Genomic DNA, 20,181 nt, shown 5'->3' with positions numbered 1-20,181 from the left:
AGTCCTTGGCAATACATATTACTAATAATAATAATTTTGTGATATATTTACGGTAGGAAATGTACAAAATATCTTCATGGAAGATGATCTTTACTTAATATCCTAATGATTTTTACCATAAAAGAAAAATCTATAATTCTGACCCATACAATGTATTATTGGCTATTGCCACAATTATACCTGTGCGACTTATGAGTGGTTTTGTGGTCCAGGGTCACAAATGTTTAAAATAAGAAACACATGCACACAATATACAAAAGTATAACAAAGATGCTTAAACATTATCATGTGACTAGATGTGTCACAGTGACCTGAGTCTACATGTGTATGTCAGACCTGTTATTCTCTTTTGGTCAAAGCAGAACATGACATGCTAATTATGATTCATAGTCATGGAGACCACAGCGGTCTGCCCACATCACACAGTGAGAACAGTGAGACAGCACACAGTTGTGGCATTTGCCCATGATGAACGGAAACAGCGTGGTGGTGCTTCCCCCCAGATAAAAACATAATGCTCACCATGTGTGGAGATGGTAAAGGCTTTTTAAGCACCACTCAAAGCAAGCGTCATGCGCTGCTTTGACCTCCACATGAGTTTCAAATAGTCACGGAAGGATGATTTTAGGTTGCTAGGTAGCAGAATGCAAGTATAAACAGTGAACAATACGATCATGCATTTGAGCAAAGAACTAAAAAAGCCATGACTTTGATTCATCTCGGAAAGAAAAAAAAACGACTGTGGCTTCATGAAGCTTTACCGTCCCGGTTCAAGAAATGAAGCAGCATGATTACATGATACAATCTAATTTCAAGCTTGGTAACAACCAGTCAAAGTTGGACTTTTTTAAATTGAAGTGACGCATGTGGCGTATAAATATTGACAAGCTAGAAGAAAAGTATCCTAAACAAACATCAAATGTCAGCAAAGGATGAGAAAGTATTAAAAGCTAAATAAATCAGTAAAGTATGTTTCAACATATAAGTGAATGAAAAAATATGCCTCAATCAACATCTCCTCGAAAGACCATTTAAAAACATTTCATTTGTACAGAGGGTCTGGCCACTCTCCATTGACAAGCGTTCACTTCCTTGAAGGTGGGTACTCTGTTGAAGTTAAAACTATTGGATCTGCCCAGAGCCACTCTGGATCTGCCATAACCAATCGCTAACATTTGGTCGTGACGTATGTCATCTCAAACTAGCGCACAACATCAACGTCATCGTTCTCAGCCACTCCCTCTGTTCGCTGATTGGACCGGTTAAAATTTGACCGGCGAAAACCAGAGAATATACCGCAATCCCAGACGGAGTACTGAAGGAAAATGAAAATTGAGCAGAAGTACGTAGGAGGGCGGAGCCAGGCTACAGGTCCTCAGCAAAACTGTCAAAAATGTCTTCTTTTGAAGTCATAAAGTATTGTATAGAATTATCATTACTCATGGGCGTCACTAGGCCCTTTTTAGGGGGGCTTCAGCAAAATATTTGAGAAAACCCATCAAATCAGAGTAGGCGGGCTTTATGTTCACACAGAAGTTGCTGAGGCTGAGCACGAATTTTATCTTGCACTTGACGTTGAGTCCTGCTGCTATGCAAGTAGCTAAACTAAACATTTCATATTTGACAGCTGCTTCTTTAAGTCAAAAATGTTAAACAAATTACAAAAATATTCAGCCAAATTAATAAACTTTTGTCTAATTTCGCCATTTTGATTGGAAATAGGCCTATGTAATGTCATTTATAATATAATTAACTAACAAGAAATATTAACAAAGCCGTTTTCTTCAGATTAGGCATAAGATTAATGAATTACACATTAATGAATGTGTACATATTGTAAATTAATAATTTAATGTGTAGCTCTCAGTAAATAAAAAAGTTCAGCTTTTTTCAGCTTGTATTGGGCACAAGATTACTAATGAATGTGTGCATATTGTGAATTAATTTAATACATTTAGTTACCTAGCTTTCCTGTTAGCCTTCGAAAATGATTAAAAAACATATAAATATCAGTTAAACATATGTTTACTTTCTTCACTGACAAAAATGGAAAAACTTTATCAGTCATATCTGCCCACTGACATGGTTTTCAAGCTGTTGTTATTACATTTTTTGGCGTTCAGAACATCTTAAAATGCACATATGTAGATCACAGAAATCAACATTTTCTTGAGGGGCCATGCCCCCGAAACGGAATAATAAACAGCCAATATCCTAATATGCATACTAATAAGCCACTTGTTAACAGAGAATTGGACCCTAAACTAAAGTCTTACCAATTTTTTTTTCATACACTCACTGGGGGCTGAGCCCCCCTAAAATGAAAACCCTAGAATCGCCCCTGTCAATACTAATACATTTTTATAAAAAGGCCATCACTTTCTAACTAAATACAATTAATACAGTGGGTAAAAAAAAGACTCAGGAAGTAGCTTCCTTCCATAATGAAGCGGTTCAAGTACAATCTGTATTTAAATACAGAATCTGTTATTTCATATTTAGTTTGATATTAGTTTAAACCACTGATCTATATAAATGACTGGATTGCTCATCACGTTCTAAACTGCCACCAGGCGGTGAAGCCAATGGAAGTGCTCGAGCGGCCATCTTACTGTTCCCATTTATATAGATCAGTGGTTTAAACAGACATTTGATAGGATGAAGGTAAGAAAAAGCTTTGAAAGTGTGTTACAGAGACTGTGTTACTGTTATCGATGTGTCCAAACCAGTGTTGTTATTGTTAACTAAAACTATTAAAAAATGTTGTATGTTTTTTCGTTAAAAGGTAGGGTAGGTAAGAATGTATCTAAAACACTTTTGTCCAAATTTGTTTAAACTTTCTTTATATGTCAATACATAATTAAAATGTAAGTACTCTGAAAAAGAGAGTATAAAAATCGAGTGACTTTTTAATCTGCAATAAACACCGCTCATTATTTTCGTCCGGGACGAAACAAGTGATTGGCTTGGGCGACTGTCACTCTCTCTCGCTACCATGGCTACCGCCGCTTTTGCTCAGGATCTGCCCACATGCGCGCACCCGTTTGATTTGAGGAGTTCAAGAGGCTGTATTTCTGCTGGACAGGTAATCTTTCATTTTGATTATAAAATGTTTTGGTTTATGTTTTCATGAAGCATGTATCACTAGCACACGTAGCTGCCTAATATAGCTAACATAACATTACTTAGCATAAAGTTACAATGTTATACACTTAGCGAGCCATTAGTAGAGATGATAAATACTCAATATGCTTAGCTCAAGTTGATCGATGTCGTGTTGAATTTCGCAAAATGTAACTTTAGATAACAAAATGCATGTGTAAAAGCTAGTACACCGCATCCAGGAACTTTTTTTAGAACTAAGTTAGCTTTAGCTACTACCCTCTGTCTAAACTCTTCTACCATGTTACCGGGAACTTTACCTGCACGTTTATTTCGGCCCTTGGTTTGTTTTTATATTCTCTACCTATGTTTACTGATGTTTTTATCTTGTATCTGTGTGTCATAGACACTGTGTTGTGTGTGTGTGTGTGTATTTTAAACTTTACCAGTATCGTTATTCTAGCTTGATAGTGAGTACTAAAATACATTTTATTTGTTTATATTCATAATGATGAAGTTAGATTTTTTATTACATGTGATTCTGACATGATGTCACTACATGCACTCCGCTCTTTCTTCTCCGCTCGCCTCAGGTAAATAATGCGTCTTTCAGCTGACGGTCTGCGTAGCGCGTTCATGTGTTTTGGGGGCGTGGCTTTGGAAAGAGCCCAGAAGGGAGAAGGTGGAGTGAATGGAAATAATGAGCTGTCTTTAAAACAGCCGTGAGAGGTCTACAGACACTCAATTTTTATACTTTCTTTTTCAGATTACTTACATTTTAATTATGTATTGATATATAAAGAAAGTTTAAATTAAATTAAAAATATGAAAAATAAAAATAAATAAAAAAATTGAAAAACTTAAACAGAAATGTTAGAAATGTTGCCTTGACAACTAACTGAAATAAAATAAGCTTGAGTTGAAGTACTAAAATGACTTAAAATAAAGCTAAATAGAAATGTTGAAAAGGACCCCTTCGAAAACGAGATGGCACATCTCAAGGGGTTAATCCTATTAATAAATTTAAATCATCAAAAAACTAATATAAAAGACAACAAAATTATTACTAGTAAATGAAATGAATACCTTCCTTTTAGAATGAATACAGAATCTGTTTTCATATTGAATTCTAATTTTATACTAGTTTAAATAGACATCTGATGGGATGAAAATCATTGAAAGTGTGTGAAAGAGACGAGTAAAGAGGGTTGCTGTTATTGATGTGTCCAAACCAGTGTTGTTATTGTTAACTAAAACTATTAAAACAAATTTTTTTTGTTAAATGACAACTATCTGAAATAAAATAAGCTTGAGTTTAAAATGACTAAATATAAAATTGAAATAAAAATAAAGCTAGATATAAATATTAAAAAAGTATTGAAAAAGACAAAATAACTAAAATTCAAAATAAAATAAAATACAATAAAAATATAAAAACATAAGCTTATTCAAAATATTAATAAATGCTTTAATAGTATATAAACTTTTGGTAGTATCTTCAGAGGTTTCATTTGGAACGATCACCAACATCTGCGCAGACCACAAACCACTCAACACAACTTACAGAAAAACTGGACAACTGACAGAACAACTTCCACATTTCTCACATGATTTCTAATGAAGAAAAGAGGGTTCTTACCTCCCCTTTCTGCTCGCTTTCATTATTAAAACAGCATTCCTCCATGAGCATCATCTACACTGCCTCGGCCTGTTGATTTCAGCCTTTCCGAAATAACAATATGGATCATACTGGCGCAAAGCTGAATATAGCTGATTAGTCAGCAGCAGCGTCCAGTATGATGCACTGGCACTTCATGATAAACCTCAACCTCTCGTGCTCCAAAAGGAAGCGTATCCTGCCACCATCCATCCATCTCCTCACCACTTCCTCCCTCCCTTTCCCTCTTCTTTCTTCAAGCGGCAAAGCTGACGTTCTTACTCAAGACTATGTTTTTCATAGACGTTTCACGTCTGGTTCTCTTTCTTATATTCACTGTAGGGCTGCACAATATATCGAAATGGTAAAATATCGCAAATGTACATATCGCAACGGCACGCAATATCTGAATGATTTTAATAGGCTACTTCAACACTGTGAAAAGTGTACGTTTTAGGTTGATGCATTTAGCAGAGAATAGACTGGGCACACGACTGTAACTTATGTGACTTGCTTGATGTTAAAAAGAGTTATTAAACGCAATAACTTGCGAAAAACAAATCCTTGCTGTCTCGACCTGTCTGCTGTCTTGACACACACACCGAAATGTGCGCACAAGCCGCCTCTCTGAAAGCGTGTGATCCCTTCAGTTCTGTTTCGTGTCTTGTTACACACTCGAACTGTCAAATACACACAAAGTTATGTCAGAATGGCTGTCTTGATGAGTTTTCATGTAAACACAGTCAGTTATGCTTTAAGTGAACGATATCAGTTGGGGAAAGAGACTGAATGTGTGTCAATAGGATCCGTGCATTAGGTCTTAAAGTGACAGCCTGCTAATACAGTAAACCTGCTAATACAGTAAACCTGCTGTTGTCTGTCAAACAACAAGAGAACAAGAGAAAATCACTCACCGCTCTTGGCTGAATAACCTTTGTAGCTTTATTATGTATCAGTGTATATTTGGATGTTTTAGGTTGATATAACTATATATTACCAAGTCAAGCAAAGAGTTTTTGGTATTTAAATATTGGCATTACATTTTTTGTTTGTTGACATTGATGTTAAAATTATATTGTCAGATTTGTGACATTAATTTTTGCTAAAACACTGCTGGTCACTTTCAGAAGTTGTAGCAATGTATTCTTTCCCCAGAAAGAATGTGAAACACATAAATGGTATCATTCTTTACAATGATTTTACACACTTAAATCAATATCGTATCGCATATCGAATATCGCATTATTTAACAAGGTATTGCATATCGCATTTTTCTTCAATATCGCATAGCCCTAATTCACTGCTATTTTATTTTGAGATCTGGGACAAATCAAGCAAGATAAATGTGTTTATGTATCAAAAAATTTTATGTATCAAATAATTATCAGCGTTTGGGTGCAGACCATGCTTCTTCTGTTCATAAAACACTAAAGAATTTATTATGTAATGTAAAAGTGTGGTTAAAGTTCACATGCATACAATCAGAGAAACGGGTGATGGCAGGCACATGTTGCGAAATGTTTAATGACGTCTGAGGCACGTGTTTCTGCATGTGGGTTTACCGGGGGTTGTTGGTTTGCCTTGTATGCAGTAGCAGGTTTCGCTGTAGATGATTTAGGAGTGTTTGTAGTGAAGGTGCGTGTAGGTGACGTTATGGATTCTTTGCGTTCCCGTCCCACTTTATGCAGCCTGTCACCATTAGGTAATAGTGTGAAGGTCTTCGGTGAGAGCTACATGAGGTAACAGACAAGAGAAGAAGTGGATTAGTAAACAGAAAACAGTGGATTTAGTTCCACAATTAGCCAGTGGCCTTAATGTAAAATTGGAATAAACAGTGGGAATAAATGACTGCTTGCTTGAAAATAGGGAATTGGGTTTTGTATGTAAAGATCCCACGAAATCAAAACTGGAACTAGCTCTCGGTCTACATCTATTAGCTTTAAGAAAGAAGTCTTTTATCTCCACCAAGGCTGTATTTATTTGATGAAAAATTCATTAAAAAAGGAATATTGTAAAATATTTTGATTAGAATATTTGTCTTTTTTAATATTTTAAAATGCAATTTATTCCTGTGATCAAAGCTGAATTTTCAGCATCATTACTCCAGTCTTCAGTGTCACATATCCTTCAGAAATCATTCTGATATGATGATTTCCTGCTAAACATTTTTCATGGAAATACATTTTTTCAGGATTCTTTGATGAATCGAAAGTTCAAAAGAACAGCATTTGACCCCAAACTTTTGAATGGTAGTGTACATATTATTTACTGAAAGATGACAAAAATTAATATGCATTTAAAATGACAGTCACCTTGAAGTGTGGGCTCTCTCTCTGTCCAACTGTGTAGTTTCGTGGCCGTCTTATAGGTAAACACATGGGAGAAAGCTTGATGTCTTCATATGGGTTCTCTTTTGGCATATCCGCTGTAAAAAATTGGTTTGAAAAGACACGGTTACACTTTATTGCAATGGTCCACTTTAGACATTCTACTAACTATAAGTAACTACATGTCAACTTATTCTACTAACCCAAACCATAACCTAACAGTCTACTAACAGGCTATTACAATCTACTGATACTCTAATGCAGAGTTCCTCAAATCTGGTCCTGGAGGGCAGGAGTTTAGTTCCAACCCTAATCAAACACACCTGAACAAGTTTAGTGTTGTCCCTGTAAAGGCAATTCTGAGATTTGTTTCTAAACACATTATAAATGTTAGAAATGTATTGCTGAAACATGTTTGAAACAACAATTGTGGAGTTAGACCATTAAAAGGTTTTCACCATTGCTGTTTTCAGGATATTCTGGGCGGGGCTAAAACGGTGGCTCAATGACGCACTGGAGCCACTGAGCATGGCCCCTCCCCTAACACTATAATAACTAGAGTGCATTCGCATCAGTTCGCCCGTTCAATCATGACTTACTGTCAGTACCGATAGTTCCTATAGCCTACAAATTTACAAAACAGCTTACAAAACAAAAACGATGATATCAAAAAGAGGTGGATTAATTTTGTGAACAGCTACCTTGATGGAGAGCTGAGGATCACCACCAACACCTGCCTCTGCAGTGATCATTTTACACCTGATAGTTTTACAAACTTTCATCGGAGACAACTGGGATTCACTGATAATCCGCTGCAGAATGAGGCCAAACCGACTATCTCCCACCCCAGCCTTCATGTAGACACAATAATAATATTTTTTTAATGTATTAAGTGTTCTCTACACTGGTTCCAATACAATTAGGAATGTGCCAAACACGTTTTCAAAATCAACTAGTCGGTGGGTTGTCTGTCTTAAGGAAGCCATCTTTAGGCTTGTTTCTTAGGGGGGTTTACAATACATTCAAAAGCAACCACTGACTGTGTATGACTGTAGTGACAGTGCTTTAAGAGAAATTAATTTAAAGCCGAAATATTTTTGAGAGGGTTTTCTCATGCCAATTGTCTACTAAACCGCAGCATGCTAATTAATGCACCACTAAAAATAATGGTAACACTTTACAATAATGTTTCATTAGTTAACTACTTTAGTTAAAGGATTAGTTCACTTCAAAATGAAAATGTCCCGATATTTTACTCACCCCCATCTCATCCCAGATGTTCATGTCTTTCTTTCTTCAGTCCAAAAGAAATTACGTTTTTTAAGGAAAACATTCCAGGATTTTTCTCCACATAATGCACTTCTATTGTAACCAACGGGTTGAAGGTCCAAATCAATACAGTTTCAACGCAAGATGAGCAATTTAGGTTAATATATACATATACACATACACACATATATATTTTTTTTTATTTTTTTTGAAAATGGCCGATGGTTTTGCTAGATAAGACCCTATTCCTCATCTGGGATCATGCAGAGCCTCTGAAACTGCATATATTTGACCTTCAACCCATTTGGTTGCCATTGAAATATTATATGGAGAAAAATCCTGGAATGTTTTCCTCAAAAAAACTTAATTTCTTTTCAACTGAAGAAAGAAAGACACGAACACTTTGGATGAGATGGGGGGTGAGTAAAATATCAAATTTTAATTTTGAAGTGAACTAATCCCTTAACATGAACTAAAAATGAGCAATACTTATATAGCATTTATTAATCTTAGTTAATGTTAATTTCAACATTTATTAATATATTAAAATCAAAAGTTGTATTTGTTAACATTAGATAACGCACTGTGAACTAACATGAACTAACAATTAATAACTGTATTTTTATTAATTAACATTAACAGAGATTTGGGGTCAGTAAGATTGTTTATGCTCAACAGTGCTTAATTTATTTGATCAAAATACAGTAACAACAGTAATATTGTGAAATAGTATTAAAATTTAATATAACTGTTGTCTATTTTAATAGATTTTTAAATGTCATTTATTCCTGTGATGCACAGCTTCATTTTCAGCATCATTACTCCAGTCTTCAGTGTCACATGATCCTTCAGAAATCATTCTAATATGAGGATTTGCTGCTTAAGAAACATTTATTATCATTATTAATGTTGCAAAATGTTCTGTTGAAAAATATATCAAAATACTTTGTTCAGGATTCTTCGATCAACAGAAACATTTATTTAATTAAAATAGAAATGTTTTGTAATATTATAAAAGCCTTTACTCACACTTTTGATCAGTTTAATGCATCCTTGCTGAATGTTTTTGAATACATTTGAATAATAATGCATGAGAAACAATGAATATATCAAGATGAGAGTTTCATTCCATGCAGACATATTTTTTACCGTACTTCACAGTAATATCTGATCAATGACATGTGTCTTGGGGTTCTCAGAATCACTCACAGATGATGTCCTCATAGATGCTGTCTTCAGACTGGGCGTGGAAAAGACCCGAACGGCGGCCCTCCTTCACTCTAGAGGCCTGTTGGGCTGACAGCCGTACCACGTCCTCAAACTCAAACGACTTCCTGTGAAGAAGGGGATCAAGAGTGTCTGTGATGGGAACGGTCTCTGTATTGTAATCTAACAACCAGGTTTTGGCTCTTTCATAAAGGGTAACCATTAATCCAAATAGGAATGCACTAGAATGCATATCACAGTTAAAATAGACATGAGATGTGATATAATATGGCTGGAACAGACACCGGGTTCAAAATTATCAAGTAAAAAACAATTCGAGGAAGGAGTAAACACAACAGTGTGACCATAGGAGTGTTCAGAAAGCCCTTTTGTGACCTCTGCGGTCTTTGCTGAAACAGAAGTAGGCCAAATGTGGACAATAGGCTGCGATTCTGCCAGAGAACAGCTGACATCACAGCTGGGGATGAGGCCAGACAACTCGCAGTTAAACCCTCCTCACGGTCCTCTGACACAAAACTGTCCAACTCAAAGCATGAAACAAACAATTAGTAGAATTTTACATTTCCTTAGCCTACTGGGACCCAGAAAAAATAATTTTTTTCATGTCATTACATTGTTTAGAGCATAAGAAACAAATGGGGGAAAAAGACATTTTTGAAAAATGATATTTTATTCATATGTTATGATATGTCCTCTGTAGTTGACACCAGGACTCTAAAAAATAGAATGACATGAAATTGCATGTATAGGCAAAAACAATGGGATTTATCTTTAATTCACCAATCGATTTTTAGATTTAAAAACAAACTTTGTTTAAAGACGATTCTGAACTATGTTATGAAAGATATAATGTAATGCATTGATATACCATTTTACTTTCTGAAATATGAGGGTAAAATGGCCATACTTGGATTTTCCCATTCAATACAATGTATCTATACACTGCATCTAATTTGCTTATTAATGTGTTCTTGGTGCAACATGTAATGAAAAAAGAAGTGTAATAATGGGAGTAATAATTGGCAACATTTTCATAATAATATCTAATATTTCATAGGAATATTGATATGTAATTTCTTTCCCTATTCACTTGTTATGTATCCAAAAGGCCTGATAAACATGATTTAAGTCCTGGCGTCTACTACAGTGGACATTTAAAGGGTTAGTTCACCCAAAAATGAAAATTCTGTCATTAATTACTCACTCTCATGTCGTTCGACACCCGTAAGACCTCCGTTCATATTCGGAACACAAATTAAGATATTTTTGTTGAAAGCTGATGGCTGAGAAAGGCTTCAGATAGGCCTCCATTGGCATTCAGTACATTTACACTTCCAATATCCATGAAAGGCACTTAAAATGTCGTTACAAAGTCTATCTCACCACAGTGGCTCTACAATACTTTTACAATGCGACGACAATAGTTTTTGTGCGAAAAAAAAATCAAAATAACACCTTTATCCAACTTGTTCTCGACTTCCGTGTATGCCTCCACGACGCATGCGCGAGAATATGACGCAGATCCGGCGTTCGGACACATGACCCAGAAGCGATTTGTTTACGAGCAGAGGAAGACGCGCGTGTCTAAGCTGTTGGATTCTACATTGATCGTGCTTTAGGTCTCGGCGTAGTTCTCAAAATGGGGCTTAAGTGTGTATTTCATGGATTCCCGAACGCTGGCGCTACGTCATATTCTCGCGCATGCGTCGTGGAGGCACACACGGAAGTCGAGAACAAGTTGGATAAAGGTGTTATTTTTATTTTTTTTTGCGCACAAAAACTATTGTCGACGCATCGTAAAATTATTGTAGAGCCACTGTGGTGAGATAGACTTTGTAACGACGTTTTAAGTGCCTTTCATGGATCTTGGAAGTGTCAATGTACTGAATGCCAATGGAGGCCTGTCTGAAGCCTTTCTCAGCCATCAGCTTTCAACAAAAATATCTTCATTTGTGTTCCGAATATGAACGGAGGTCTTACAGGTGTCCAACGACATGAGGGTGAGTAATTAATGACAGAATTTTCATTTTTGGGTGAACTAACCCTTTAAGAAACCAATGCTCTGTTTTGTAACAGAAAGTCATATTTTGATTCGAAACCCCCTTAACATTTTCCTGAGATGTTGATTTATAACAAACAATTTGAAAATGAATCTGATTTAAATTATAATTACAAAATATTATCATATTTCCATAAGAGTGCAAAACATTAATGTCAGCCGTTTTTAAAGACCAAGAAGAAGTTGTTGACCTGGTGAAACCTCCAAACATTTTGGTATCTCTGCAAAGCCCCAACTGTGCTCTTTACAGGACATCCAGACTGTAACATGTGACATCTATGATGTCAAAGAAATTCACTAAAATATAATGTCCACTACAGAGTGGACAAAAGTCTATTTGTAGGTCCCAGGAGGTTAAGAAATTGTAAGTGGTGTTTACACATGGATAATTCTAGAGTGTTGTAAGTGGTTGTCATGGCATTGCTATGCAATTGCTGATGTGTTCTGAGTGGTGTCAAATGTTGTGTCCCAATTTGCATACTATCCATCCTAAATAGTATTTGAAAATAGAATTAGAGTGTCCTGAATTGTAGTATGTGTAAATGAGTATTCCAAAGACACCCAGATGATCTAATTTTTTGAATTAGAACTACAAAAAAGTGTTTAAAAACTACAAACATGGCGTATATGCGAGTCCAATGGTTACGTACAGACGTATAGATAAAGGTGTTTGTTTGTGTGATTATAAATCAGTATCTAACCCGGATGAAAATATATTTATTAAATGTTATCCACATTGTATTTTATCTGCAACAGCATTGTGAACTTTTGTAATGATACGTTTGTTCATTAACTTTTAAATGCATGATTATGCAAATTGCAAACTCATGAGGAGAGTCTCCGCATGAAAGACTGATCAACGTGCAGCTGCATTTCTCTCCGAAAAGATAGAAAATTAAATTAAAATTGAATGTGGAGGATTTTAAATGTGACAAGATGATTGACATGGCAGTTTAAACCATAGATATGTATACGTAGATGCCCCATTCGACCTCTCTAGACACGTCGTCGACGCGCCGCCATTTTAGAACGGTCAACCAACGTCAACACTTCAGATGCTGTCAATCATCACTCGCATAAAAAACAACAGCCTCTGTAAAGTCCAGTGCGATTTAAATTCCCGAAAAAATTGGAAATTTCTGACAATGTGTTGGTTTGTGTTTTCATATTTTAAATAAACGTATAATAATTTATCATTTTGACTCCTAATTTATAATGTTCCCTGTTCTTAAAAATGGTTTAAATTCAGGTATGTGATGTTGATAATTTTATGATGTTTTTTAGGATGATTTTTGAGAATTTACACTTTCAGATAACACCTATGATGATTACTTAAAACATGGGCTGAATAAATAGGCTATATTGATGTTTATTAAACACATTACCAGCTAATTTATTACTATTTGTTATAATTTATTTACTTTGATGGCTGACTGGTTGATGGTTTATGATTTATTTCCAATGAACTTGTTTATAATGAGTTTACTGCGTTCATTAAAAGCTGAGCAATGTGTCTGTAGGGTTCTCTGACGGTCAATATTAATGATATTAAGAAAATGTAAAGATCTTAAACCAATATTTTTAGCATTTGCAGAATTATCTACCATTAATGATAAACGAAATCCTAACTCATCTGCTTCAGTCTATTGATGTATAGATATTAATTTCATACATGCTTGTGTATAACTACGGTTGCAGACGCACAGGCAACATTCAAATATTCACAAAGCGCGTTCATGACCAGCTTTGACCGTTCGAAAATGGCGGACGGCTAACGTATAGCGGCCCCCATAGAAATGGGGTCGCTAATGGGGCATCTACGTATACATATCTATGGTTTAAACAGTGAGAGGATGCAAGTTAAAGCTGTCCGTTAAAGGTGCAATTACAATGAAGTATTATGTCCCAAAGCTTGCCTACTCTGCTACACACTCAAAAGTATGTACTTTTTTTCACACAAAAAAACATTATTTTAGGACATATTATAAGTAGGTGAATTGGGACGCAGCAAAAGACTTTATATTTACCAAGACGGTGCACTCATAAAAATGTAAAAATTTGCAGTTATGCAGTTATGGGGCCGAGATTATGGAATGAGCTGCCTCTACCTATTAGAAAATCCCTACCAGTATTTAGGATCTTGCTGAATAACAGTTAAATTTATCTTTTACTTGATTTATTTATAATTCTACTTATGTTAATACTTTTTATTCTAATTTTATTCTATTTCTATTTAATTTCTTGTAACTGTTATTTGCACTGTCCATGGAGCGGACCTGTTTACATTTCACTGCCAGTTGTATATTGTGTATATAACTGTGTATGTGACAAATAAAACTCTTGAATCTTGAATCTTGAATCTTGAATGAAGTGATACATGTGGTGTCAGCGATGTTTGAATTGTTAATATGTTTGTTGTACATGTTGTATCTTTTATTCCTTTTATTTAAAGCACTTTGGTCAACTCCGGTTGTTTTTAACAGTGCTATATAAATAAAATGAAAGAAAAGAAAGAAAAGAAAGAAAGAAAGAACATTTATGGGACAGTCCTTGTCAGACTTTGTTGCTGATTTCAAATATGTTATTTAAATGTCAGTATGGCAAGTGGTTTCTGAGATTTCAAGATTTCCCCATTCAAATAGATGCCAAAATAGCTGGCTATAGAGGCATTGCAAATATTTTATTGAAAGAGACTTTGGTGGTTTTAAGCAAGTTGATATGTGGTTGCTTGTGCCTAGTTCAGACTGCATGATTTTCAAACTCTTAGGATCACTGCTCTTTTCACCTGGGCCAGCATTCAGTCACTGCTGTGTTCACACTGCACGATGGATCGGATACAGGGGTTTTCACACTGTATGACTGTAGAAATGTTGGCCCATATTGATAGGATAGCATCTTGCAGTTGACATCTTGTATCTTGCTCTCTCATTGGCTGTAGGTCATCGCCAATGTATTTTTCAGTCAGAACACATTTCACACAGCAGGGGCACGTTCAAAGCTAAAAACCGGTGCGCAACGTTTTGCTACGGTTTCCGGTTGAACGTCATGTTTCCTGGAAACGGTGTGCAACGGGTTTGAGATGCGTTTGATCTCGTTTGGTGGGTGTGTCAAAAATGACAGCCCAATCAGCGGCAAAATGTATATAAACCACGCAGTATTAAAGCTCACACAATGGAAGTAAAGTTGTTTAATGTGTCCGCTGGTATTAGAAGACATGATTGTCGTAAGAGTTTAATATATATATATATATATATATATATATATATATATATATATATATATATATATATATATAATCAACATGATGATGTATTTATTTATATCTTTAGCTTAATTGCAAGGCAAGTTTATTTATATACCAAATTTCATATATGGTAATTGCTTGACATAAAGTGAGAAAGAAAATACTGCTATTAAAAAAGTAAGAACTAGAAATAAAATGATTTAAGTTAGAATTGATTACCAGGAGATGAAAAAGGTTCATCAAATGGGATTGGGATGTTGTCTTTTATTCTGGACGGCAAGGGCAGTGATTGCATGTATTTTGCAGTATTAAACACGTATTTATATCGATTTCATCAGGCTCCGAAAATTCCACAAAAAGAACACAAAGAATGGCCTTCTCGGCTGCCATAGTAACAACTCTTGCGTCAACAGAACAGGGTGTTCAACGCAGCACCGTTACCGTTTAAAAAACGTTTTGCAACGTTTTGTCGGGGCTGAACGCAGCCCAGGATTTTGAATCGCCAACAGGTCCTGATATTTAGCATGCCAAATATCTCGCAGGCATCTGCGATTCTCTCTGATCGCGTCTTTGATCATTCACACTGCGTGATTGTCACACGTGCAAGAGCACTGATTTGCCTATGATTTTGGGCATTTATCGGCGATTTCGCAAAACCTGTCGGCGAGTCAAAATCGGGGCTAAAATCGGGCAGTGTGAACCTTTTGGTCACCAAAGGCCTCTTACTTGACCCAAAAATGAAAATTCTGTCATCATTTACACACCTGAGCTGTCGCTTTATGCCTCTGTGGTATTTTGGATTGGATCCTTCAAAGTCTATGGGATTTTTTTTAAATCTTAATAACTTATAAAAGAAATTGCACACCTCTCTATAACATTCCACATGTTTTGAGATATCAATCAAGCTGAAGCATGTCAGTATGAGAACGTTTTAGGCCAACACCTATTGTTCGTTGGGATATATCATTTGTGACCAGGTTTAACAGGTTTTGAAAGCCAGCAAAACTATTTATAAAGGGTTATCGACCTGTTTTGTACAATATAATTACATGAGGGGGTTGTTCAATCATCTAGTTTCTGGCATTGGAGTTTTTATTAACACAATTATTTAATGACTCATTTGATGGTATGACATTACTAGTGCAGCAAAACTGAAAATGCTTGTCCAAAACTGAAAATTCTGGTCGAACACCAAAACCAAAACTCAGAAATTATTATTAGACTAAATTAGACTTTCTTTGGAATTAGAATGAAAACAGAGGGCCAGTGCAATAGTGGAAACTGTAATGTAACATCAAGATGTATTCATGATAAGAAATTGCTTTTGATGTATTTACAATTGTTGGATGCTGCGCATAAAACTTCCTTTTTTATGTTTGGGATTAACTGTGTAATGTGATCTGCACTAAGGGAAAAATATTCACCTGTTCTTTCTGTTTCTGGAAAACCCGTTGAAATTGTTGACTGGACAAGGAGGAGGTGGACAGCTGGGTGGCTTTAATATGGTGTCATGCTTCCGGACTTGATCCGATTTGCCGACGGATGGAGTCTGGTTCTCCAATTGGATCCGTTGGCCGGGCGGACTGCTCGCACCCTTGTATTGGAATGTACGCTGTGGTTTAGGTGGAGGGGAAGAAGGTCCAATTTCATCAAGAGACTTAGTCACCATTGAGGAATCTTTCTCTCTCTCCCAGAAAGATTCATCTGCCTCCAGTTGTTTCCAGAACCCCCTGGAGGTGTAAAAATTCCCTGGAGGCAGCAACGCCTCTGGATCATCTACACACTGAGGTAGAGATGTAATTTCAACATCTGGGAAATGGTTTGACTTAAAATGATTGCTTTTAACATTCAGTTTAGTCACTTGGACTTGGGTTACAGTGCTTAAAGACTTAGTTGCAGGAGTTGATGTTACAAATTTATTCAAATGCGTGTTATTTCTTGGGACATCAGATTGGATTTCACCTGTAACCGGTCTAAAAGTCATTTGGTTTTCTCTGAAATCCAAACCCAGGCTTTTGGCTTTTGATACAGTCGCTTTGTTACGACCTTCATCATTGCAGTTGAGTCCATTTCCAAGGAGGTCCCCTGAATGCCTACGAGAAGCAAGAGTCCGCTGGGTCTGAACTTTTCCACTACGGACGTCCTCCTGCTGGCTGAGTCCCTCCCATTGGGAGATTTTCTGCTTGATGTTGACGCCAGGCTCTCGTGAGAGTGGCCATGCTGCTGTTGTCGCCGTCTTCCGTCCTGGTCCTTCTGTAACGACATTCCCCCCTCTTTTTCTATGGTCCACTCCAGGAGCCAGCATGACGACGAGGATGTCGTCACAATGCAGGACCGTCTGGCATTGCAACAGCAAGCCTATCAAGGAAGAACCCCTTCCTTTGCGGAGCAAATAAGTTAATAAAGTTCACAGAAGAACCTCTTTCCTGTAGGACAGCTATGTCTTCGGTTCCTCTGCCATTCTTCCTTCACTTTAGGGACTGCAAAGTAGAAGAAAAAAAAACACAAGTGGGTTCAACTGACAAGCGCATTTTGCAAACACAAAAGGTGATGGTCACTGCATGCTGCATAAATGCAGGAAACCAAAGATAGTCACTGTCAAGGTCAGCACTGAAACCAAAAATAAAAACCCTAACAAAGAGGAGACTGACAACGACAGGAACACGGGAGAAGACAAAGCATTGTAGAGGCCTCCATCCCCAGGAACACCCACCACCCCCACTCCCACCCTCTCCAGCTGGGCCCGTCCAAAGCACTGCCATGCATTAACACACTTGAGCATAATGCAATTCAATTTCACTCCTCTCCAAAAGCTTCTTTCAGCCGCGGCACGAAAAGGACAGGCATTCCAAGTATTTCCACATCCATGTGCGCATAATAGAAGGGCCTTCTTTGTGACACAAGAACGAGTGGTCAACACATCAATGAGGGAAATATGCACAATTTCATGCATGTTAATAAACGCTGGTGTCTATGCACCAAGTCGACAACAAAAAGAGGCCACTTGAAATTCCTCTTTCCTGCGTCTTCTGTAGCAGGGATGGATCTGGCAGCTCTAACACAAGCCCTCATCTGCAGCCAAAGTGTTTTGGACACGTTGCACATTACGCTGAGAGTGAGGACATGCTGCAATTCCTTGGCACTGGGAGTGAACGACATAATAATTTGGTATATTGACCACATTTGATCAGCCGGGCCCAAAAATGATGCCTTTGTTCTGGATGACCTACATCTAACATACGAACTGGAATCTCTCCATGATTCGAGCCAGATCCCATCCCCCTTGCAGGATCATCACATCTACTGACCCACTTGTGTCTGCGTGTGCAGGAAGGCCTGCGTTTCCTGATTCACAGGAAGATCGGATCAGCAGAATGTCCATAACGATGGTTTTACAAAATTTTATCTGGTGTAGTATTTCCATGCTAGTTTTTTGTGTGACTTGAGAGGTCCGGCATGAAACTTAACACGGCAAAGTTCAGTCTGAAATGTGCAGATGGTCTGTGTAGGTTTGGACGGGCTAGATTACAGCGGTTAATTACAACTTGCGGGGTATGCGGAAAGTCTAACTCCAATCATCCTGACTTAAAACTTCCCGACTGCATGCGAGGAGGAACTTTTCATGACATTCCCAGCAACAAACCCACAACCTGAGAGGCGGAATAAATCCTCGCTCTCTTTTCTCCAAGCCACCTGCTTCCAGATATGCCACTGCAGGCCGACGGGGCTCTGCGTTTGGGGTTTGGTGATCAAAAGAGTCATCAACAACCGCAGACATACACAAAACACCCCTACAATGCCAACATCAACCAGACACTAGTATTACCCCAGCCCTCAAATGGTAGACAATCAAGGCATATATAAACTATAATATTACTTTTGACAGGTGATCCACCCACCCCAGGTGTTTGTGCATGAGGGGACATGCTTCTGGGTGGGGTTGATTAAGAGGGTGGGAAAGTGAGAGAGTTCACTGTCAAAACTAATATAACCGTGTCTAAAAGACAAAACATTCTGTCAAATACTTCCCAGCTCATTGAGTTATAGAAGTTGATAAATAACTCAACTATGGTGTCAATGCTATAGACATTATCAACCAAAGGCGAAATGAGAAAAGCAGATTACATCCAACATGAATAAATTAAAATTTGATTAGCATTTTTACTTGAAAGGTAGACTTCAGCATAAATGTAAATACAAGGTGTCTAAGGAAACTAGGATAAACAATTAAACAAAAAAGTGAATTTATTATTAAATGCTCAGAGATCAGGAACGAAAAATTAAATATAAAAAAATACAAGAAAATTAAATAAAAATAATTTTAAAAAGTTTAAAATTAAACAAATTAAAATAAAACAGTAAATAGCATACTTTTTTACAATTATAATACATTAATATAAATAAAAGAAGTAAAAATTAGCGACCCAGAGCTCTTTCGTCTCCGCCACTTCAGATCTTTTGTTATGAAGAAATATCAACTTACTTACGCAAACTTGTCCGCACAACACATATGTTCGACTCAGCTGAAGTAAACCGAAATAAAAGTTCATTAAGAGTAAATTGTGAGTCTGTAACTCTGTTGTGGACCCGAAGTCTTCATATTTCACGGCTGGTTAGCCAGTCGGCTAAAAACTTCCTCGAGAGAAACTTTGTATCCATTCACTTTCACAGCGAGTAAACAACGGGTCGCAAAGTAACAGATAACTGCTGGCACCAATGTACGCCTGGTGTAGTTTATATTCCCGATAGAAACTGTTATAGGTGTTTCTTAAAGAGTGGATGTGTTCGTGTAATCCTGCTCCTCCTGTGCTGTCAGTTCCCCCTCTGAGCTTCGGTTCCTCTGAGTGGATGAATCAGCTCAAGAACTGCTGCTGCAATAAAAGTGTCTTCATAAAATGACCAATGTGTGTTCGTTCAGGCAAAACTTGCTTGAAACGGAAATGCTACTTCGATTATTCTTTTAACTGTTAAGTGACTTGAGAGAAATATATGTTACTCGTGCTTCATGTTAAAATGCATTGGCAATATTGAACCAGAAGCAGTTTTGCCCACAAAGCACACTGGAAATTAATAATTGGAATTATGGCCCACATGAAAAAATACTATAGTAGCCTATATTATAGTTTATTATAGTAAAATTACTCTAGTAAATACAATAGTGTTTTTGAACCGTACTATAGTAAAGATACTACAGTAAATTGTAGTATATACTACACTTTGTTAATTTACTGTAGTATATTTACTATAGTACGGTTCAAAAACACTATAGTATTTTCTAGAGTAATTTTACTATAAT

The 20,181-nt window shown here is 36.8% G+C and overlaps 1 protein-coding gene across 2 annotated transcripts in view; it reads right to left on the bottom strand.

Annotated features, from left to right (window-relative positions):
- Positions 1–19,805, bottom strand: part of dennd2c (DENN/MADD domain containing 2C) — a 36,964-nt gene extending 17,159 nt beyond the window's left edge. Inside the window, exons 1-5 of one of the 2 annotated variants that reach the window (XM_079827850.1) lie at positions 19,373–19,805; positions 16,310–17,365; positions 9,565–9,689; positions 7,072–7,184; positions 6,322–6,489 (exon numbers count right to left, since the gene is read on the bottom strand). In XM_079827850.1, the coding sequence (XP_079683976.1) occupies positions 6,322–6,489; positions 7,072–7,184; positions 9,565–9,689; positions 16,310–17,190 (1,287 nt within the window). In that variant the 5' untranslated portion in view covers positions 17,191–17,365; positions 19,373–19,805. Of the gene's footprint in view, positions 1–6,321; positions 6,490–7,071; positions 7,185–9,564; positions 9,690–16,309; positions 17,366–19,368 lie in introns of both variants that reach the window. The other variant, XM_079827849.1, reaches the window with a different exon arrangement.
- Between the last annotated feature and the right edge of the window lie 376 nt (positions 19,806–20,181).

The sequence above is a fragment of the Gobio gobio genome, assembly GCF_949357685.1.
Source record: "Gobio gobio genome assembly, chromosome: 10".
Taxonomy (NCBI): domain Eukaryota; kingdom Metazoa; phylum Chordata; class Actinopteri; order Cypriniformes; family Gobionidae; genus Gobio; species Gobio gobio.
This window is presented reverse-complemented; position numbering and strand designations above follow the sequence as displayed.